Source organism: Erpetoichthys calabaricus, chromosome 12 (assembly GCF_900747795.2).
Source record: "Erpetoichthys calabaricus chromosome 12, fErpCal1.3, whole genome shotgun sequence".
Lineage (NCBI taxonomy): Eukaryota > Metazoa > Chordata > Cladistia > Polypteriformes > Polypteridae > Erpetoichthys > Erpetoichthys calabaricus.
The window spans coordinates 53,494,499-53,514,235 of record NC_041405.2 but is presented as its reverse complement, the minus strand read 5'-3'; the positions used below and the strand labels follow the sequence as shown (position 1 = coordinate 53,514,235).

At 41.3% G+C, this 19,737-nt stretch overlaps 1 protein-coding gene across 1 annotated transcript in view; it reads left to right on the top strand.

Annotated features, from left to right (window-relative positions):
• Positions 1-15,261, top strand: part of LOC114662178 (A-kinase anchor protein 17B-like) — a 53,692-nt gene extending 38,431 nt beyond the window's left edge. The window contains exon 5 of the mRNA XM_028815540.2: positions 12,845-15,261. Within this exon, the coding sequence (XP_028671373.1) occupies positions 12,845-14,368 (1,524 nt within the window). The 3' untranslated portion in view covers positions 14,369-15,261. The remainder of the gene's footprint in view (positions 1-12,844) is intronic.
• Positions 15,262-19,737: the final 4,476 nt, after the last annotated feature.

Sequence of the window (19,737 nt, the reverse complement as noted above, 5' to 3'; positions counted from 1 at the left end):
GTGCCTTTCCAAATCATGTCCAATCAACTGAATTTACCACAGGTGGACTCCAATTAAGCTGCAGAAACATCTCAAGGATGATCAGGGGAAACAGGATGCACCTGAGCTCAATTTTGAGCTTCATGGCAAAGGCTGTGAATACTTATGTACATGTGCTTTCTCCATTTTTTTATTTTTAATAAATTTGCAAAAACCTCAAGTAAACTTTTTTCACGTTGTCATTATGGGGTGTTGTGTGTAGAATTCTGAGGGAAAAAAATGAATCTAATCCATTTTGGAATAAGGCTGTAACATAACAAAATGTGGAAAAAGTGATGCGCTGTGAATACTTTCTGGATGCACTGTATGCACTACCGAAAATATACGAAAAGAAAAACGTATTTTGTTCAGGAAAACTTCATAAAGAAGAGGAGTCATAACAGTTCAGGCCTTTATGTAAACCAGCACTAGGATGTAGGTGGCCTTAGTGGAAATGTTAGAAGGTGCAGGACTAGGGTTAAATCAACACATTGTCTCTTAGTAATTAGCCAAACGTCTAACCAAACCTTTGATTTCATACTGTTCCTCAGAGCAGAATGGTCAGGTCAAGTCAGGTTGGGGAGCGTGCACTATTATAGCACGTTGCCACACCCACTACACGACGAAACAGCTCAGGATCTTGGTTGGCAACCCCCCAGGCAGACACATGGTCCAGTCCCACCCTCCAGAAATGACCATTTATCTGCTGCAGCCAGGTGTTACGTGGGTGTTCCCTTGGCCTGGTCCAGCCACTCAGGTGCTCAACAATGAGAATCCTGTGAGGCAGATCACCCTCAGGGAATCACGCCACATGGCCATAGTGCCATAACTGACACTCCCTCACAATGCAGGTAATGTGCCTCATTTGGGACTCCATGAGCAACCGCTCATTTAACACAAAGTCAAACCAGCGGTACCCAAGAATTCTCTGAAGAGACACAGTACCGAAGGAGTCAAGTCTTGGTCTCAGGTCACTGGATAGTGTCCATGTCTCATAACCCTATAGCAAAACAGGAAGCACCAGGACTCTAAAGACTTGGACCGTCATCCTTTTGCATAGATATTGGGAGTGCCACACATTCCCTTCCAGCGAGCTCATAACCACCCAAGCTCTCCCAATCCATCTAGTGACTTCATAGGAAGAGTCAACAGAGACATGAATGTTGCTGCTGAGGTAAGAAAACCTCTCAACAAGGTTGACACTCTCTCCACAGTCAGACACACCGTTAATGGTTGTAACCAAGAGGTCATTAAAGCAGAATGGTGACTGGCATTATATCACTAGAATAGGTCAATTTCTGGGCAGCTGATTCGGCACATGATTATTTTCTTAAAGGGATATTCCATCCAAAATATTTATTTTTTTATGTTACTTACCCCACGTAGTTTATAATGGTGGCCGAGGAAAAAAAAAATGACCCAGTGATTTTGTGGAGAGAGAACATGATCAATAGTGACCGACACTGGACAACAGCAAACTACATTAAAAATGTTCATGAAGAAAATCTCACTTACTTATGTCATAAAATCCAGGACTCTTACCAATGGATGAGGGGGAGAGGCAGGTCTTCATTTCAAAAGCCTTGACCCCCATGTGAAGGGGCTTCCTGTTTGAGGATTAGTTTTTCTTTTTCAAGATATTTAACAGTATCCTAGCAAAAAATACATGCGTTTTGCACATTGTGAGCATACGACTGGATGAACTGACATGTATTGTGTGATACGAGTAATGTGAGATTTTTTTCATGAAAATTATTGTTATTGTTTGCTGTTTTCCAGCATTGGTCACTATTGGGTCCTGTATGATCAGAAACTTTATGTTCTTTCATCATGAGATTGAAAATTTTTCTTGTCCATCAGTGCAAACTACATGAAGTAAGAAACTCTGAACACCAGGGGCATTGCAGACCCCCAAACCCCAGGCTCAATTGCAATGACTCAGTTCTTGGTTCAAGTCAATGTTCTTTTATTGAAAAAGATGTCTTCTTGCTGGCTTTCCTGTGAGCATAACCACAATCCACTTAGAGAAGTGTTGTCTTTCTTCTCCTCTTCCTCCTCCTGACTCCAGCTTCCCGGGGAAGGCAGAACAACTACCTTTATGTCAGACCCAGCAGTATGTCCGGTGCCAGAACACTACACCCAGGAAGTGCCTCCAGGTCAAGTGGAACCATCATAAATACCATTCAAACAAAGACATGCACGACTAAAGTCAAACACTCTGCTTTAAAACCTGCGATGCACATGTTTAAAATCAAAATGGTATTGCTCATTTAAAAACATTTGTTTCAAAATAACTGCATTAATATAAACCCTGGCAGTTTTTCATTTCTTTGGGCAGAAGGTATTTATTTTCTATGAATTTTTGGTGTTTATCAAGGCTACAAACAATTCTTGAACCCACTGCATATTTCCATCCGTTTTTTTAACCTGCTTATTAAAAGATAATTTAAGAATGTTTATGAGCAATGCTGTACATCCCTTCTCTCTGGTACATTAAGACCAGGAATATACAACCCCAATTCCAAAAATGTAGGGGTGTTGTGTAAAATGTAAATAAAAAACAGAATGCAAGGATTTGCAAATCTCATATTTTATTCACAATAGAGCATAGAAAACATATCAAATGTTTAAACAGAGAAAATGCACCATTTTAAGAAAAGAATAAGGTTATTTTAAGTTTGATGGCAGCAACACATCTCAATAAAGGTGGGACAGGGCCATGTTTACCACTGTGTAGCATCCCCTCTTCTTTTAACAACAATCCATACATGTCTGGGATCTGAGGAGACCAGTTGCTGGATTTTTGGGAGAGGAGTGTTGTCCCATTCTTGTCTGATATAGGATCCTAGCTGCTCAACAATCCTGGGTGTTCTTTGTTGTATTTTTCGTTTCCTGGTGCACCAAATGTATTCAACTGGTGAAAGGTTTGGACTGCAGGCAGGCCAGTTCAGCACCCGGACTCTTCTAGTAAGTAGCCATGCTGTTCTAATAGATGCAGTGTGCGGTTTAGCACTGTCTTGCTGAAATATGCATTTGCTACTCTAAAATCTGTAGCACTAATGCACCCCCATGCCACCAGAGATGCAGGCTTTTGAACGGAGCACTGATAACAAGCCGGATGGCCCTATCCTGTCCAGTCCAGAGGACGTGGCGTCCATGTTTTCCAAAAAAGAATTTCAAATTCCCATTTGTCTGACCATAGAACTGTTTCCTCTTTGCCTCAATCCATTTTAAATGAGCTTTGGCCCAGAGAAGTCGGCAGCGTTTCTGGATCATGTTCAAGAATCACTTCTTCTTTGCAGGATAGAGCTTTAACCTGCATTTGTGGATGACACGGCGAACTGTGTTCACAGACTATGATTTCTGGAAATGTTCCTGAGCCCATGCAGGGATTTCCATGACAGAATCGCACTTGTTTTTAATGCAGTGCTGCCTGATCTAATATTGATTTTTGGGCTTGGCCCTTGTGCACAGAGATTTCTCCAGATTCTCTCAATCTTCTGATGACATTATGTACTGTTGATTAATAGATTACTCTGAAATTGTTCCACAATCTATAGATGCAGTTTTTTGCAGATTGGTGAACCTCCGTACATCCTTATTTCTGAGAGACTCTGCCTCTCTAAGATGCTCTTTTTATACCCAATCATGTATCTGACCTTTTGCCAATTAACCAAATTAGTTGCAAAATGTTCCTCTAGCTGTTTCTTTTTATACTACATACTTTTCTAGCCTTTTGTTGCCCATGTCTCAACTTTTTTGAGATGCGTTGCTGCTATCAAATTCAAAATGAGCTGGAATTATTCATGAAATAGTAAAATGTGTCACTTTCAAACTTTGATGGTTTTTCTGTGTTCTATCATGAATAAAATCTGGGATTATGAGATTTGTAAATCATTGCATTGTTTTTATTTACATTTTACACAGCATCCTAACTTCCTTGGAATCGGGGTTGTACTTAATGCTACACGATGCGTGAGCTTGAGGACACCGCTGCTACGCACGCAGGGTACTGATTATACTAGTGCATGTACTTTAAATAAATCTGGAGGATTCCACCAGGTGGCAGTGCGAGAGATCATCACGGTGAGAAAACAACATCTGGTTTCACTGTGTTGTGAGTTGACGGAAAAAAAATGTTAAAAATAAGATTACTTTCAGGTGCAAAAAAAAAAAAAAAAAAAGACACCAACAGACCTTTAAAGGTATTGACTCATTATTTGCGGAATATACGATGCTTGTATTGCATATGTGATCAATGAATGAAGAAAAGCACCATGAAGACATCTGCATGTCAGCATTTAAGTTTGATGATTTGCTTCACCACATCAAACCATTAATGAAACATTGAAGCACACACATTGATACTGTTGGAACTGAAAGACATCACGTGTTGATAGTAACGTCACACACCAAAACTTGAACACACACACGCCACCTATATTTTGCTGGTACTGCAAATTGCGTACACGTTATGTTAATTTCTGACAACGTGCTCAGAGGACACATCAGATCATCACTGGGAATGTGTGGCAGCCATGATGCATTTGCGTACATATTCTAAGCCTGAAGTTTAAACTGGCCCTAACACCGGGGACTCTTAGACAACGAATAATTCAGCAGAAGTGTGTGAAGAAATGTTACTAGGGCTCCTTTATACCAACAGCGCATGATGTCTCACTGTGACTGGGACTGCAAAGGCAGAAGTTTTCTTTCTTTTTAGTCATTTTGGAATGCATTCAGACTATAGTGTATGTGTATTTATTTATGTGACTATCTACGTAAAGCGATATACAAATGTAAAGAATTATTATCTAGATATATATTTAATTCACTAAGTCCATGGCAAGCAAGACGCATGTAAGACCGAGCTCCGCCCACCAACAATTCACTAAGCAGCCGACTATGGCACACGCACGACAACAATTCGCGCAAGAGCGAAAGCATTTGCCAAGAATGTTTTAATTAATCAAGAACGAAAGTCGGAGGTTCGAAGAAGATCACATACCGTCGTAGTTCCGACCATAAACGATGCCGACAGGCGAACCGGCAGCGTTATTCCCATGACCCGCCGCCGGGCAGCCATTACTCCCACTTGCATGCCTCCGCATAAAGTCAAACTTAAAATTGGTTCAGTCGTCATACTTCTCAGAAACCTCATGCCAGCAAGAAGTCTCTGTAAAGGCACTAGACTGACTGTTCTCAGCATTCACCGCAATGTACTAGAGTGTAAAACAATCGCAGCTACTACCTCACAAGCTGTCCTTATTCGCTGGATTTGCCTGACCCCATCAGATTCAATTTGCCTTTTACTTTTACACGCAGACAGTTTCCTGTTAGATTGGTCTTTGCAATGACAATTAATAAGGCACAGGGACAAACTTTCAAAAAGATATGTCTGTTTTGCACGCAATCCATGGCAAGCAAGACGCATGCAAAACCGAGCCCCGCCCACCAACAATTCACTAAGCAGCCGACCATGGCGCGAGAGCGAAAGCATTTGCCAAGAATGTTATCATTAATCAAGAACGAAAGTCAGAGGTTCAAAGAAGATCACATACCGTCGTAGTTCCGACCATACACGATGCCAACTGGCGATCCAGCAGCGTTATTCCAATGACCTGCCAGGCAGCCAACCGGGTAACCAAAGTCTTTGGGTTCCGGTCTGAGTATGGTTGCAAAGCTGAAACTTAAAGGAATTGACGGAAGGGCACCACCAGGTGTGGAGCCTTTGGCTTAATTTGACTCAACACAGGAAACCTCACGTGGCCCGAACATGGCTCACAGGTGCATGCGAACTGTAACACAGACTAAAGCGACTGAGGTGGTGTTTGGAAAATGAACAGTCAACGTGCCTCACAAGTGCATGTGGACTGTACACAGACGAAAGCAATTCAGGTGTGGAGTTGGGGGCGGACACATGAGCAGGCAGTGCGTACCGAACGATGACTAAGAGATGACTTAAGAAATCGGCAGACTAGAATGGCGGGGACGGAATGGGCGTCAGACGATCGAACTTGCCTATCTAGAGGATGTAAATATCCTAACACGGGTTCCGTAGGTGAACCTGCGAAAGGATCGTTACCGGTTGTGCCGATCCGTCGTTGGACGGTTAGGACCCGAAACCTCTCGGGCCCGCTTCCCCGCCCTCTCTCCGGAGGGGGCTGAAAGGGCGTCCTCACTGGGTGCCCCTCGCCGTCCCTCGCTCTGGGAGGTGGGGGCTCGGCGGCGGTCCTCCAGTTTTCAGTCACGGACAATTGCATGTTGCTCTCTCCAGAGTTCCATCTTTTCATTCACTAACAGTCGTATCCTCAAACCCACCCCATTTGGACAACTGTGTCTTTCAGGAAGTGTTCACCCATCAATACATAATTATGCGGCGTATGCTACGCCGCGGGTTGGCTAGTTATGTATTAATTATTTAAAGAACTTCTGTAAAAAGCCAAGTTTCCCCCTGGGGTCAAGTAATCCTCCCTCTGTATTTCCTTGAAATGAGTATTTTCTAAGTTCTTATTTTGCTTCGGAAAGATGGTAATTAATGCTTGGCGAAAAGTTTGAGGTAGAATTTTATTGTGTTCAGCTTCTGTAAATGTTGCTAATAAAAGGAGAGCTAACTTAATTGAGAATTTATTATAAAATTTGGCAGGGTAGCCATCAGGGCCTGCTGCTTTCCCACTCTGACGTGAGTTTACAGTGTCTAGTAATTCTGAAATGAGTATTTTCTATTCTACAAGTCATAGTGCTCTATTGTTCGGGTTACAGTTGGGAAAGTTAGCCATTATATCCTCTGTCAATAAGTTAGTGAAATATTTACATAATAAATGAGGAAAGCATAGACACAAAACACATTTAGACCGGGAGTCAGGAATGAAGGGCCCTGCTTTGATTCCATTGAGCCTAATATTCCCAAAAAGACAGGCACATGGTTTGTTACCATGAAGAAACATTTAGAATATTTCATGCATGAATTTGATATTTGTAGGCATTAAGTGGTCAGATGCACATGCTCTGTTCTTCCTGGCATATGTATTTAAGTTGGTCATTGTTATTCTCCTTTCCCTTATTATTTTTGTTATGATGTTGTTAATCTTTGTGGTTTCAAGTATTTTGTATTGAGGATTCCTAATTTTTTTCCCTATGGTTTTAAAAGTCACAGTATTTTATAGTTCCTGCGATATTTTGTTGCATCATTTGGTTTAAACATTCATAGTTTTATTTTAGAATGACTTTGCACTCTTTGTTGCTGAAAAATTTCTGAAGTTGTTTTCATAAAGAAAAAATTGATATAGCTGTATACAGTAATATTAATAAAATATGTACAAAAACAGAAACCTGGCAATGTAATAAAATGTACATTTGAAATTATCATCCAGCAGAGTATAGACAAACAGTAAATATGAAATAGGCTCAAAAAACAGTGGCCTTAATGCTATTGTAGTGGCCATTTTGTACAGAAAAGATGGGAACTAAGAGAGAGAGCTTAGCTGACGTCACCAGAAGTGCCCCACTTGTAGCGTTCAGAGCCAGCCAAGACTGGGAGTTCTCTTAGTAGTTCTCGTTGTAAGGGAGCTGCTTTTGAGCCAGACGTCACGGGCACAGAGCTGGCCACAGGCAGTTACCACAGTGCAAATCTTCAAAGTGTGGGAGTCCACAACAGTTCACTTGGCTTCGACGATGGGATTTACACTGTGGACGGGTGGAGTGTAGTGGCTGCAAAAAAAAGTTTGGGGGGCTGATGCAGAGAGAGATCAACTGACATTACCATGAAGTGTTCCACTTGCAGAGTTCAGAAGCAGCCTCTGCACAGTTGACCAAAGGAGCTTTCCATTTAGCACACGCTGCACAGAGATCGCTTCTGAGGCGGACATTGCGGGTTCATGGCTGGCCATCGGTAGTTACCAGTCATGGTGTGAGTCCACAGCAGTTCGGGTCTTCTTGATGGACTGAAGTTATATATTCCAACTGTATATAATTCAAATGTTAAATACAGTAAATAAGAAAAGCTGTCTGAGTAAAACACCTGCAGAAATGAGGGAAATCTGTACTCTTGGAGTACTGGAGTTCATTCAGCTGTTTTACTTTGTTGCAAAAATTAGGGTTAGGGTTATTTTTATTTAATAGTTGAACATTGTGGCATTGTAAAACATATCTCAAAAAATTAAATGAAATTTCTACAACACATCCCTGCACATGTGCCTAAATAGTCCAGTCAGTCGTTAGTTCAGAGCGAGGGCTTGCAGACCCAGACGAGCTGTTGCACGGGGCTAACTGACAGAAACCGTGGCCCCAACAAGGGAGCTGTCAGTTGAAGTAATGGATTGGATTATAAAATTCAGCACAGCGTGCGGCACAACATGTTGGTCGTTCCCAGTCAGATGTGTCTAAAATATGGAGCAAGTACAAACAAAATGGGAAAGCTTGAAAAGGGAAACTTACAGGTAGACAAAGGAAGACGTCAAGGCATCAGGACAGAAAACTCAAAGCAATATGCCTGGAAAAAATGCACAACAAAAGAAATGAAAAACAAGTGGGCAGAATGCAGAGTCAATGTTGGTGAACGAACTGTAAGAAATCATCTGAAGGAAATGTGATTTACATGCCAAAGAGCCATCATTAACACATAAACAGAAGAAAACAAGGTTATAGAGGGCTAAAGAGAAGTAGTCATGGACTGTGGCTGATTGGATGAATAATAATCAGTGGTGAAACACGAATCCACACTGGCCGAGGAGATGATGCTGGAACTTTTGTTTGGTGCCGTTCCAATGAAACATATAAATATGACTACCTGAACAAAACAAGCAAATTTCCACATTCATTTCTGATATGGGGTTGCATGTCACGTAAAGGACCAGGGCAGATGGCAATCATTGCCTCTCCAGTAAATGCACAGGTATACACTGACACTCACTTTTCTCATTCCTAATGGAAATTAAGTTTGATGGTGGTGATGAAGTCATTTTTCAGGATGATAATGCATCTCGCCGCAGAGCAAAGAGTGTTAAAACATTTCTTTAGGAAAGGCATATCAACTCAATGATATGGCCAGCAAAAAGTCTGGCTCTCAATCTGACTGAAAATTTATGGTGGAATTTGAAAAAAATGGTCCAAGACAAGACTCCATACTGCAAAGCTGATCTGGCAACTGCTGTACAATAAAGTTGGAACCTGAGTGATGACGAATATTGTTTTCCATTAGTGAAGTCCATGCCTCATAGAATTCAAGCTGCCATAAGAGCCAGAGGGGATACAGCAAAGCACTCATTGTGATTTTTGGGTTAACGATTCCATAATTTCTTCAAGTACCTGTACTTGGTTCAAACAAAAAATGTGCCATTGATTATTTCATCTAAGTATGTATGTTTTACAATTCCAGAATGTTCAGCTCTTAAATAAAATAGGTCTGTGTCATATCTGTGATTCCTTTTTTTTTAGCAACAAAGTAAAACGGCTGAATGAATATCCTCCAAGAGCACCGATTCCATCATTTTTGCCAGGGGTAGTAGTTGCTCATTGTTATGCCCCCTGCTTGTCACAAGCCTTCCAATGGCTGCCATGCAGGGCACAGTCATATCAAGCCTAAAGCATGGTGAGTGAGACACATAAATAAATGTAATAAATAAATACATAAATAAAATGTAGACAGTTCTTTATAAAAAAACATGTGATATGTGGCGTCTTCCAAAAATCATCAGTCGAACAAGTAAAGTTCAAGCAGTGCAAAGTCCATTAAACAGCCCATATTTATGTAATTAAAAATATAAAAAAAAAAACCATTGGCACTCTGGGCCAATTTCCCTTTCTCTCCTTATTCAGGAAAAGGTTCTCCCAAGACACTCAAAGTCCACTCCTGCACACCGATCCTTTGCCCCTTCACCATCTTTTCAGGTCTGTTCAGGGTAGGGATAACTCGAAACACAAAATAAAACAAAAAAAAATCCAGCTCACCATGTTTAACCCCCCCCCCCCCCCCCCCCCCCCACCCCCAAAATAATCAAGTGATTCCCGACACGCTCTCCAGCACAACAGCCTCTTTGAATGTGCGTGTTCTCTCTCCAGCTTACTGCCTGCTGCTCTTCCCTACTGACGTCAGTAATGTGGTATAACTACACAATCTGTATTATAAATGTGAGCACAGGTTTGACATCTTTTCTGTAGGCAGACAGACGACGTACCATTATCTGTTGGTTCACTTAGGGAGCTTTGGACAATAAGTTGCTGCAGGCGTGGTGGTTATCTGTATGCCAGGAGGGGAGGTTCTGGGAATACGTCTCTCAGTGACAAGAACACCGCAGATCATCTAATGTGGTCTAATTCTTTGTATGAAATGTCCCAACCCTGCAGTGTATATGGAAACACTCAGCCAAAGAATGAATTCACACAGGCTCCACATTAAGCATGGCAACACAGATGTTCCTGTAGGAGCTCATTTCAGCAGTCATGGACACTGTGAGAAGGACTGTAAAGTCACTGTGCTTATGGGCATCTTCAAAACAGCAGGAGAGAAAGGAACAGGCAGTTAATGTGATGCTAAAATATAACACATTACAACATGGTTTAAATAGAGACAAGAGTTTTATGGCCAGATATGAGGATTGTTTGCATCTCTTGGACTGACCCACAGAACATGACTACAGATCCACATTGTATGGAAAACCCATCAGAAACTTCAAAGGACTTTCTTGGACAGTTATCTTATCCAAAGATCTTGACTGCACATTCTTGCCTGAAGAGGTCTATTAATTTTTTACATTTAAGTTGACCCACGTAAAAGTTTCCCAATGCTGTACGTGTCCTAGTGTGTGTATAAACACAGGGAACTCCAGTCTCTGTATTACATCTGCCTGAAGAAGGGACTGAGTTGCCTCGAAAGCTGGCATATTGTAATTTTTTTAGTTAGCTAACAAAATGTGTCATTTTGCTTGACACGGTACAACACCCTAGTACTATTAGAAAAACTGTGAAAACAACAGGTTTTTATTTGGGTAAGTAAAATTTTGAGCAGATGCAACATCATAATACTGTAAATTAAAAGGGCGACTGACCTGACCTCACTGACTGTATACAGGCTGGCCAAGATAACTTGTTTCACAAGTAAGTTAATGGATTCCTTCGTCAAAGTGAAGTTAAAGAAATCCACATCCGCCATGGGCATAGTCATTATGGGTCTGGATAAGGGACAGCGTGTTTCACAAATACACAATACAATAGCTTCTGATCGTAGTGCTACATACAATATCATTTTTTTGTTTTCAGTATGGAGTTTTTTTTTTTTTTTGGAGTTACCATATGAGAGGTTAGTGATGAAACTGTAAGTGACATGGATTCATGCTCCAGTTTACAGGAAGCACAAAAAACAGGAGGAAGACTTTCTGTTCACAATAAGTGAGCATAAAAATATATTTGCTCAGAAATCAGTGCTTGGACCACTGCACTTTTTAGTTTATATTTATCAGTATAAAATTAGCATACAAGTTACATTTTCAGCCAAAGCCTTATAGAATTCACAGTTAGACAGATGTGTGATAGGTGAAATTTAACGTAGAATGCTAGCCCCTTTTTTGTGACAGCCAATAATATGCTGCCAGATGGAAGCATTCATTATAATCTCCATTCTATTGTGGTGCGTAAAACATGAGACACCAAACAGGCAAGCTTCTCGTTGGCTGGTGAGGTCCAAAATGCCTTATTACTCGTCACCGCATTTACAGATGAGCATTCATTGGCACATACAACCCACCCCTCAATCAGGTTGGAGCCAATCACAGACCAGCTCTGGTAAGTCACTGGGTACGTCAGACTAAGCAGCAGGGCAGTGGGCCGTAACTGCCTCCAACTCACTAAGATGTTGTAAGTGAAGGTTACAACTGACAGTTGCTTGTGATGTCATGGAGTCGGGTGGGGGGGCTTTACGAGTCATAGACTTCTCACTGTCTACCTCCAGAGAGTGTGTGAAATCAACATGCAAAGCTAATAGGATGCTGGTCTCCATAGCACATGGTGTCAAGTAGACTTGAGTGAGGTTGTAAATAAGCTGTGTAGCATTCCCTGTGAGACTTCTTTTGAAATACATGGGAAAAAAAAATTAAACGATATAAGGAAAACGATTTAGGCGTGTGTTGTGTAAGCGACAGGCCCAAGTGTTACCTAGGAAACGGCGCAGACACGTCTACTCCTGGCCTCATAACGGTGTCTGGTAAGAGACGTTTTTCAGCAGCCCAGTTGTTGCCCGCTCTTGACAGCGATACGAGCGGTGATGATGAAGTGAATCTGTCTTTAGGCTGTGAAATCGAAAGTGTCACTCATGTCAATCGCACGTGTGCAGTGTGCTGTTCAAAACCCAATCAGTCTGGAAAGAAAATCTGCAAGGAATCATACTACCATTGTCCCAACTGTGACGTTGGAGTGTGTATTTCAATGTGCTTCAAGATATGCCACACAAACGACACATTTTGACAATATACTGTATATAGTATTAGCATTATTTTTATTATTCATTATTATTTGTATCATTATTATACTTTCTACACTTCTGACTTTATACTTTTAGTGTTTTGCACATTTTACAGTAGAAAGATCAGATTTAATACATATGTAATTTTTCAAGCCAAAATAATCAACTCTATTTACATGTCTTTTCGAGAAAAAATGTAACGCTAAGGAAGCTCCAGGTACAGTTCACTAAAACATTAGGACGTACTTCACCCAGCAGACCATTGGCTCATGGAGCAGGTGTCCATGTCCTTGGTAGCCGTACTTTGGGAAGTAAGTAAGTATTCACATCATTGTGACTTTTTAAGTAACTGTTAATGTTGTTTAATTTCAGAAATCTATAAACAAGCTTCCCAAGTCAGGAGAAATGCCAAAAGAAAAAATGGAAGAAAAGGAAGAAGAAGCCCAACAGGTTCCAGAAGAGCCCAGAAAACTGTCTCCCAGTGATAATGACGACAGGACTAATGCTGATGGAGATTTGTCAAGTATACCACACCAGTCGTCGGTTGCTCTTGTTAAGAGTGCCACTCGCAATTATGAGAGCGATAGCCTAAAGGTAACAATCAAGCAAAACCACGAAGATCGAGACATAGCCCAGTCGTTCAAACGTTACATGGGCATGCGTGTTCAAATGAGCTACGTCCCCCCACAAAGCAATTTGAACAGATCAGGTAAACGAGAGAAGATTTACGAATCTGAAGAGTTCCTGAACTATTTGTTAAATTATTACTCTTGTCCCAGCTATGCTCGCCTTTGCCACAGCCTTCCAGCACCTAAGGAGCAGACTGAAGGTTGGCAGAGAATGGTATGCAGCAATGGAAAAAACTTCCAGATTAGCTTACGGAACACAGATGGGAATGTTAGCACCAAAGCTGGTATCTACCAAAATGGAGGTCACGTAGCCTTCAGGAAGGAAGACCAGCACATGTGGAAATTTACTTTGAAAAGGGTGGAAACCAACTCTTTTGATTTGGACAATGATGGGATAATCATGGGAAACAACAGAGATGTTTCTGAACAGTGCAAAAAAGCAAGGACTTTCAAAGACATGGAGGAGATTCAGCAGTCAGATTTAGCATATGGCAAGAAAAGAGCTTGCACACCGGAGGCTTTAATGTCAGTACACTCGGAGAAAATAAAAACCAGCTCAACTGACGAGGTCAAGGCAAACATTGGTGTCAGAAACGACTGGGAAAATATAAATATTTCAGGTAAGATAAGGAAAAAAAAAGGATCACAAAGACATTCAAAACAAAGTAAGGAGCAGAATGACAAAGTCAGAGACAATTGGCATGAAGAAGATGGTGACGTCTTCCCAGCAGGCGAGAGCTTCTCGGTAAAACCACCTCTACAGGCAAAACGAGAGAAGGTTTTGAAAAAGAAAAAGAAAATGCATTCCTTCAATGAAGCGGGGATGGACCAACTGTGTCCAAAAATCAAGAAAACAAAAAGCAAAAAAATGGAACATCCATGCAAAGAAAAGGATGTGGAAAAGAAAGAAAGAAAGAAACGCAAGAACTCACGACATGACAAAAACGAGCCCAAGCACAAGAAGAGAAGGGCAGACAAGTCGAGGTCTACAACGAAAGGCAAAAGGACGCTGGATCAACGCACAGAACTTTACCACAATCCCAAGTATCTGTGGGATGAATCGGCAAATGGTCAGAACTACTTTCAGAGTTTTGGGTCTTTTAATTATTATCATGAGGAAATGAGACAGTGGCTGCCAACAAACTGTAAGGAGCCTAGTGACGAGAACAGAGCGTGTGCAAAAAGCAGGTTTACGCTGAAACATGCCACCCATCAGCCTGGGAAAGCACCTCTGGGCAGAAGAACCTCTAATAAAATTTCAAAGTGAGGAGGAACTCGATCCAAAGGAAGAATGTTCTGGAAAGGAAAGATTAATATCACCACAGAAAGTGAAACCCTGAGGTTTCATTCATTTTTTGAGCTCATTAATCAGTCTGTTGAAATTAAATAAAAATGAGCGTTGAAGCTTACTTGGTTTTGTGATGTTGGTCTTCAGGTGTCACTCCTGCGTTCCTGCTGTTGGGTTTGGCTTCACACTCCAAAATGAAGCAGGGATCCAAAAATGAAACGTAAACTTCAACCATGTCTTTCAGGTACATTCAATCAGTGCACGAGTTCTGAACTGTTCTTGCTCCTTCTGCCAAGTTAAAACTGAACAGATATAAAGATTATGGAGAGCATCTCGTCGTCAGTCAGATTTCAACCCTTTTCCAGCATTAACGGAACCGGTTTGTATTTTGGTCTGGTCATTTGAACAGATTGTGCCACATTTATAGAAAAAGAAAGGTGTCCATAATCAGGAATGGGGTGGCCTGTGACACTGGAGGAGTAGGATGAACGATGGCTGGCTGGCATTCAGCTGCTTTTTTTTTTACCTGTGATGTCCCACTACATTGCATTGGTGTTGGTGACAAATGTGAAAAAATGTCATGACATCGGAAATCGTTGAATTGGTCACAACGCCACATATGTTTTCACTCACTTTCTATCCACTCGTCCTCGTGAGGGGTGTCACTGCGTTGGCCTATCCAGGTCAGCCTGTCCCCAGCAATGGGGTCCGACTCCCCCAGGAATCTCTAGTCCAGGTGAGGGCAGGAATCTCCGCAGAGTGTCCCGAGTCTGCCTTTAACATGTTGTTAACTTGAAGTGCCTTTTTATAAGAGAGAAAAGAGTTTTGTACAGTTTTCTTTAAAATATTGAAATAAGTATTTATAAATATGATTCGTGGAAATCAAAACACAAAAATAATCTCCAAAGTTGGTGCAAAGTCCTTCTAAATGCAAATTGTTATGCAGGCTACTTTGTGTGTTAAAGATTTGAAATCTGTAACACTTTAGCAGAGTCGCTGACGCCGAAGTGCCTGAAAGAACGCACTTTGTGACTAACACTAACACTGTCATTTTGGCCTGGAATATTGAAGAGTACTTGTATTTACAGAACATTCTTGGATAATAAAAGACTTTTCTGTTATATTAATTGTAGAATACTTTTATTATAAATTGGCCTGGATGAGGAATGTGGATGTGTGCGTGAGCATGCCCTGTGACGGACTGGCACCGGACCCCTGCACTCCTAAAATGGGATTAAACATACGTTATCCCCAAACCTGTAGAGGAATGTGAGTATGGTGGTCAGCGCTATCATACGTATTACTGAATGAAGAGAGAAATGGTGTGAGATGAATGACCATTTAAAACATCATTTAAATTAAAGGCTTATGCTTAAGTGCTGAAGGAAACTTTTTTCACGTTGTCATTATGGGGTGTTGTGTGTAGAATTCTGAGGAAAAAAATGAATTTAATCCATTTTGGAATAAGGCTGTAACATAACAAAATGTGGAAAAAGTGACACGCTGTGAATACTTTCCAGATGCTCTGTAATTCCTGAATTTGGTTGACTTGCTTCTTCGTGTTCATTTTAATCCTTCAGCACTTAAGCATAAGCCTTTAATTTAAATGATGTTTTAAATGGTCATTCATCTCTCACCATTTCTCTCTTCATTCAGTAATATGTATGATAGCACTGACCACCATACTCACATTCCTCTACAGGTTTGGGGGTAACGTATGTAGTCAGATTACTTTTTAGAGTAATGAGTAACATAATGGAATACTTATTTTAGTACAAATATATGCACTACTTTAAAAAACCTAACCCTTACACTTTACTACCAAAGCATATTCCCCACACTCTACAAAAAAAAAAAAAAAAAAAGACGCCATCACATTGCCGAAGTATTGCGTTTTATTTGGTAACGTTGTGCACACATGTACTCCAGCTGTCTGAAGAGGTCAAGGGAAAACAATCGCACAGAAGTTAGTTTTGTTTGGAGAGTGCAGTTTATCTTGCATGTGCTGCGAAGTAAATGTACTCGTGTCAGTTTAGGGTCACAGTAATCATCGCAGCACCACTGTATGTAAGGCCAAAAGCAAACATCATGGACACTACGCCGGCCCTTTTGCTGGGCTCCAGTCGCACAGCCAAGCAGAAAAGAGTGTGCTGTGTGCAATCCAGTAAGAGGAACCTGTAAATAAATTGTCAGTTTAGATTTTTTGCTATGGACATGGCGCAGCAGCCAGTGTTCATACTGTGAATCTTCGGGAGCTCACTTTGGGGATGGATGTTATTTACTTTGCTGCATATGAAGGACTAAATATATTTATAAAACACAAGAACTTGATCAGATCTGACTGTGTTTCATGAAGGTACATTTTCATTCTCTTTTTGTGCGGACTTAATGTACCTCAGACACATTTTAAGTGTTTTTTAACAATGCTATATGAACATACTAGAGACTTTGTGTTCACTCATCCACTCCTTCCTCACACCTTTTAAATTTAAAAGTCCACAGTTGTCCTCTGGCATCCTCTTGTCTCATAAGTACTCAACTACACCAGCAAACCGGTGCTCCAAGCCACCTCCTTCTGTACCTGCAAGGAGCGCTCCAGCTTGCCCCCGGACCCCTAACTGCTAGCTGTAGAACAGACCCTGCTATGCTAAAAGGCATGCCATCTTATCGTCTTCATCTTATTACTCATCAGTTACTCCACACTGAAAATAATTTCATGCTGAGGTCCATCTCCTTCTCCAACTCCACATCGATCAATGCTCTTTGTTTCCAGTATCTCCCCCTCTATGTTACTTGGGGGCCCTTTCACCTACACGGTGCCCTAGTTTGCTTTTGACTCGTGAAGCCATTAACACGTTACACTCCACTTCAGGCACACATTCTGCTTAAAATTACCAAGACTTGGGACACCCATCTGTTCCCCTCATGGATGATGGCTTTGGTGTAGTGGAGGGGGACATGATGCCTCGGGGATCACTTGAGATTTGTACTCCTAGTGACAAACTGGTCTAACAGAAAGCCAGGCAATCAAACAAGAATAAGGAGAAACTTGCCTGGAAAAGGAGGCCAGGATTGGCTGTGTTGTTCAGTTTGTGATCCTATGGGACCTTGGCTTGAAAAAGCCATATTGAGCCACTTCTCATCTCCGGACGCCAGGGTCGGAGTCCCAGCTCACTGACTAGCTACAGAAATTGTGGATTCTGTGACTTCATGGCTTTTGTCGTGCTACTCCAGATTTCCTCCCACATGCACAAGACGCTAATGAAGTTGACCAGCGACTCTAAACTGGCTCATTGAGAGTGTAAGGAGAGGTGTATGCATGGGTGTGCCATCAGATGAACTATTAGGAAGCAATTAGGACCAAGGGGTGCTACCATAGCCAAAGCAGACCCCAAACTGCCAGTCAGCCTGACCTTTACCTCAAAATGTGCCATTTTCATAGAGTCCAAAGTGTGTGCTTATTGGCCCGGAATGCAAGCACAGTGTATGACTAAATCATGCAGCATTTCCACGTAACATGCACTCAGACTGACCTCAGCCATTTGCATTTAAACAGTTTGTGCAGAATGGCATGTTAAACAGCAAAACAGACTTCACCAGGTAATTTGTCAAATTCTTTTCTGTGCTTCCCTTCTTAATACCATGGAATAAATGTCTCCACTGCGTTTTATTTTAATATTATTAAACTCAAGATTAAAATCACTTAAGAGACAGATAGTGGTGCATTGGTCACACTTGTACCTCACGTCTCCAGAGTCTCGAGTTCAAATGTCAGCCTGAACCCCTCTGTGTGGAGTTTGTGAATTCGGCTTCATCTCAGATACATGTGTTTTAGTTAATTCTGCTTTACCTTGCGTTGTTAGTGTTCAATTGAAGGTCATGTCACATTACCTAACTTTTAATTTTTGGGTTTGTCCGACTTACTGACTGCTTTGTCAATCTCGTTGTTGGACGATGTCAACTTAAACAACTGGCCATGTCACATTTGGTGACTGAGTGCTGATCTTCCAGCACAGTCTTGCTCAGCCCTTTTTTGCGACAACCAATAACGCGCTGCCCAATGGAGCTGGTGAGGTACAAACAGGCACAGCAAGTTCCACAGCAATTTTTTTTTCTTTTCATTTGTGGTACGTAAAACACGAGACAGACGAGCCCAAAGCCCCCTGTTCCTTATTTCTCATTGCTGCAGTCTACACATACACCGTGGACTTGGTTGTCAGCTCTGACATGTACACAGGCCAACCCTCCGACTAAAGACAAAATCACACCTGTCTGATTTTATCAGAGCGAGCTGCTGGGTATGTCACATTACACGACATTAGGCTTCACGGGAGCCTCCAGTTATGAAGATGAAGGCTACAAATGAAAAATTGCTGGGAAAGTTGTCAAATGTGACATGGCCTTTAGACGTCGTCCTCCCCTGTGCTCAGTGCTGCTGGGATTGTGTGCAGCCACCCAGGACTCTTCACTGGAATGACTGGGGCTGGTTGAAAGTGAATTATGTATCACTTTTGAAGTGTTTCTATTTTTACAAAAACAGAAATTGGTAGATTAAAGAAACAATATTCTATACAAATATTTTTTCAAAAAACACAACCAAATAAATGTATTTATTCATTTATTTTTCTGTCTTTAAGAAAATTCAGTAAATAAAAACAGATTATCATTTTTTTTTACTGATTACAAAAGAGAAAAAACCATACGCAGTTGCCATGTTTCTTTATAAGCAGCAAAATCGCAAAAATCTGAAAAAAAAAACAAACAAACCGAACAAACCTCTGCCTCATTAATGGAATGAATACACGGGAGAAATGAACATCCCTTCAATCACAGGCTTTCATGTTTCATTGGGCTGCCCACTTCACCACTCACAAGTAGGGCTATCTCAGTTGAAGGACAAGGAGAAAAATCCCCAAAAATAATTCTGATGGCAAATTTAATACACAAAAGTCACATTAAAAAGCTGGGAACACGTCTCTTAAAACACAAGAGAAATGACGACTACTTGTTGGTGAAAAGGAAGTTAAACTCAGTAGGTTTGGGTGCAGTCCGGCCAGGAGCTCAGTACCCGGCTAATACTCCCACGTAGCGTGCACTTCTAACCAGAGGCTGTCCACGCTGCCCAAGGGCATTTAATGCCAATCACAATACCCAGGTTTTAGTTTCCAAGCAACAAAGTGCCCTGGTGGATGGCGAGAGTTCAAATGAGCCTCCCAGATAATGAAACAGGATGGCACTGAGTTCATATAAGCAACACTTCATTTGTCTAAATTTCTCTTTTCTTGCCCTTCACATTTTATAATTGCCAAGGTGCCAGAATGGTGATATCGTATACATGGAAATTTTAT